Genomic DNA, 1177 nt, shown 5'->3' on the forward strand with positions numbered 1-1177 from the left:
GTGTCTGTGTGTGTGTGTCTCTCTGTGTGTGTGTGTGTGTGTGTGTGTGTGTGTGTGTGTGTGTGTGTGTGTGTGTGTGTGTGTGTGTGTGTGTCTCTGTGTGTGTGTGTGTGTGTGTTTCTCTGTGTGTGTGTGTGTGTGTGTGTGTGTGTGCTCTCTCTCTCTCTGTAAGCAGTGAAGTGATGTAGAACCTGTGGTGGTTGGTCGGCCCAGTAGGCCGCTCTGATTGGTCAGCAGCTCCCTCAGCTCCTCCCTGTCAGCCCCCCGCAGACACTCCTCCAGACCACCGGGGAGGGCAGCATCCAGCCAGGACGCAGCCTGAAACACACGGCTTTACATTCAGAGGGACTCTCACATTATTATCATTACATTATTATTATTATTATTATTATTATTATTATTATTATTATTATTATCTGAATAAACAGCCATGAATCCACTCAGAAATGAGAGGAGAAAAGAGTGACATGTAATGAAAACCTGACATGTAGTGGGAAAGATGTTGAAAAAGCCACAAAAAAAACATCGGAAAAAGCAGGTAAATGTCGAAAAAATAAACCATAACATTGGAAGTGATGAATACAGTAAAAATAGAATAAAAAAAAAGACGGTAAGTAACAAAGTGAGGGAGTGTGCAGAAAACTGTCCTGTCAGTAGTGTCCTGAGGACTGTCCGGGACAGTCAGACACTGTCCTGTCAGTAGTGTCCTGAGGACTGTCCGGGACAGTCAGACACTGTCCTGTCAGTAGTGTCCTGAGACTGTCCGGGACAGTCAGACACGTCTGTCAGTAGTGTCCCAGGACTGTCGGGACAGTCAGACACTGTGCTGTCAGTAGTGTCCTGAGGACTGTCCGGGACAGTCAGACACTGTGCTGTCAGTAGTGTCCTGGGAACGTCCGGACAGTCGAACATTCTGTCAGTAGTGTCCGAGGACGTCCCGGACAGTCAGACACTGTCTGTAGTGTCCTGAGGACTGTCCCGGGACAGTCAGACACTGTCCTGTCAGTAGTGTCCTGAGGACTGTCCCGGGACAGTCAGACACTGTGCTGTCAGTAGTGTCCTGAGGACTGTCCCGGGACAGTCAGACACTGTGCTGTCAGTAGTGTCCTGAGGACTGTCCCGGGACAGTCAGACACTGTCCTGTCAGTAGTGTCCTGAGGACTGTCCCGGGACAGTC

General features: G+C 49.4%; 1 protein-coding gene across 1 annotated transcript in view; it reads right to left on the bottom strand.

Annotated features, from left to right (window-relative positions):
- LOC120548966 (zinc finger protein ZFMSA12A-like) overlaps positions 1 to 912 on the bottom strand; it is a 10747-nt gene extending 9835 nt beyond the window's left edge. Inside the window, exons 1-2 of the mRNA XM_039785468.1 lie at positions 859 to 912; positions 192 to 318 (exon numbers count right to left, since the gene is read on the bottom strand). Coding sequence (XP_039641402.1) covers positions 192 to 318; positions 859 to 912 — 181 coding nt within the window. The remainder of the gene's footprint in view (positions 1 to 191; positions 319 to 858) is intronic.
- Between the last annotated feature and the right edge of the window lie 265 nt (positions 913 to 1177).

The sequence above is a fragment of the Perca fluviatilis genome, chromosome 20 (assembly GCF_010015445.1).
Source record: "Perca fluviatilis chromosome 20, GENO_Pfluv_1.0, whole genome shotgun sequence".
Taxonomy (NCBI): domain Eukaryota; kingdom Metazoa; phylum Chordata; class Actinopteri; order Perciformes; family Percidae; genus Perca; species Perca fluviatilis.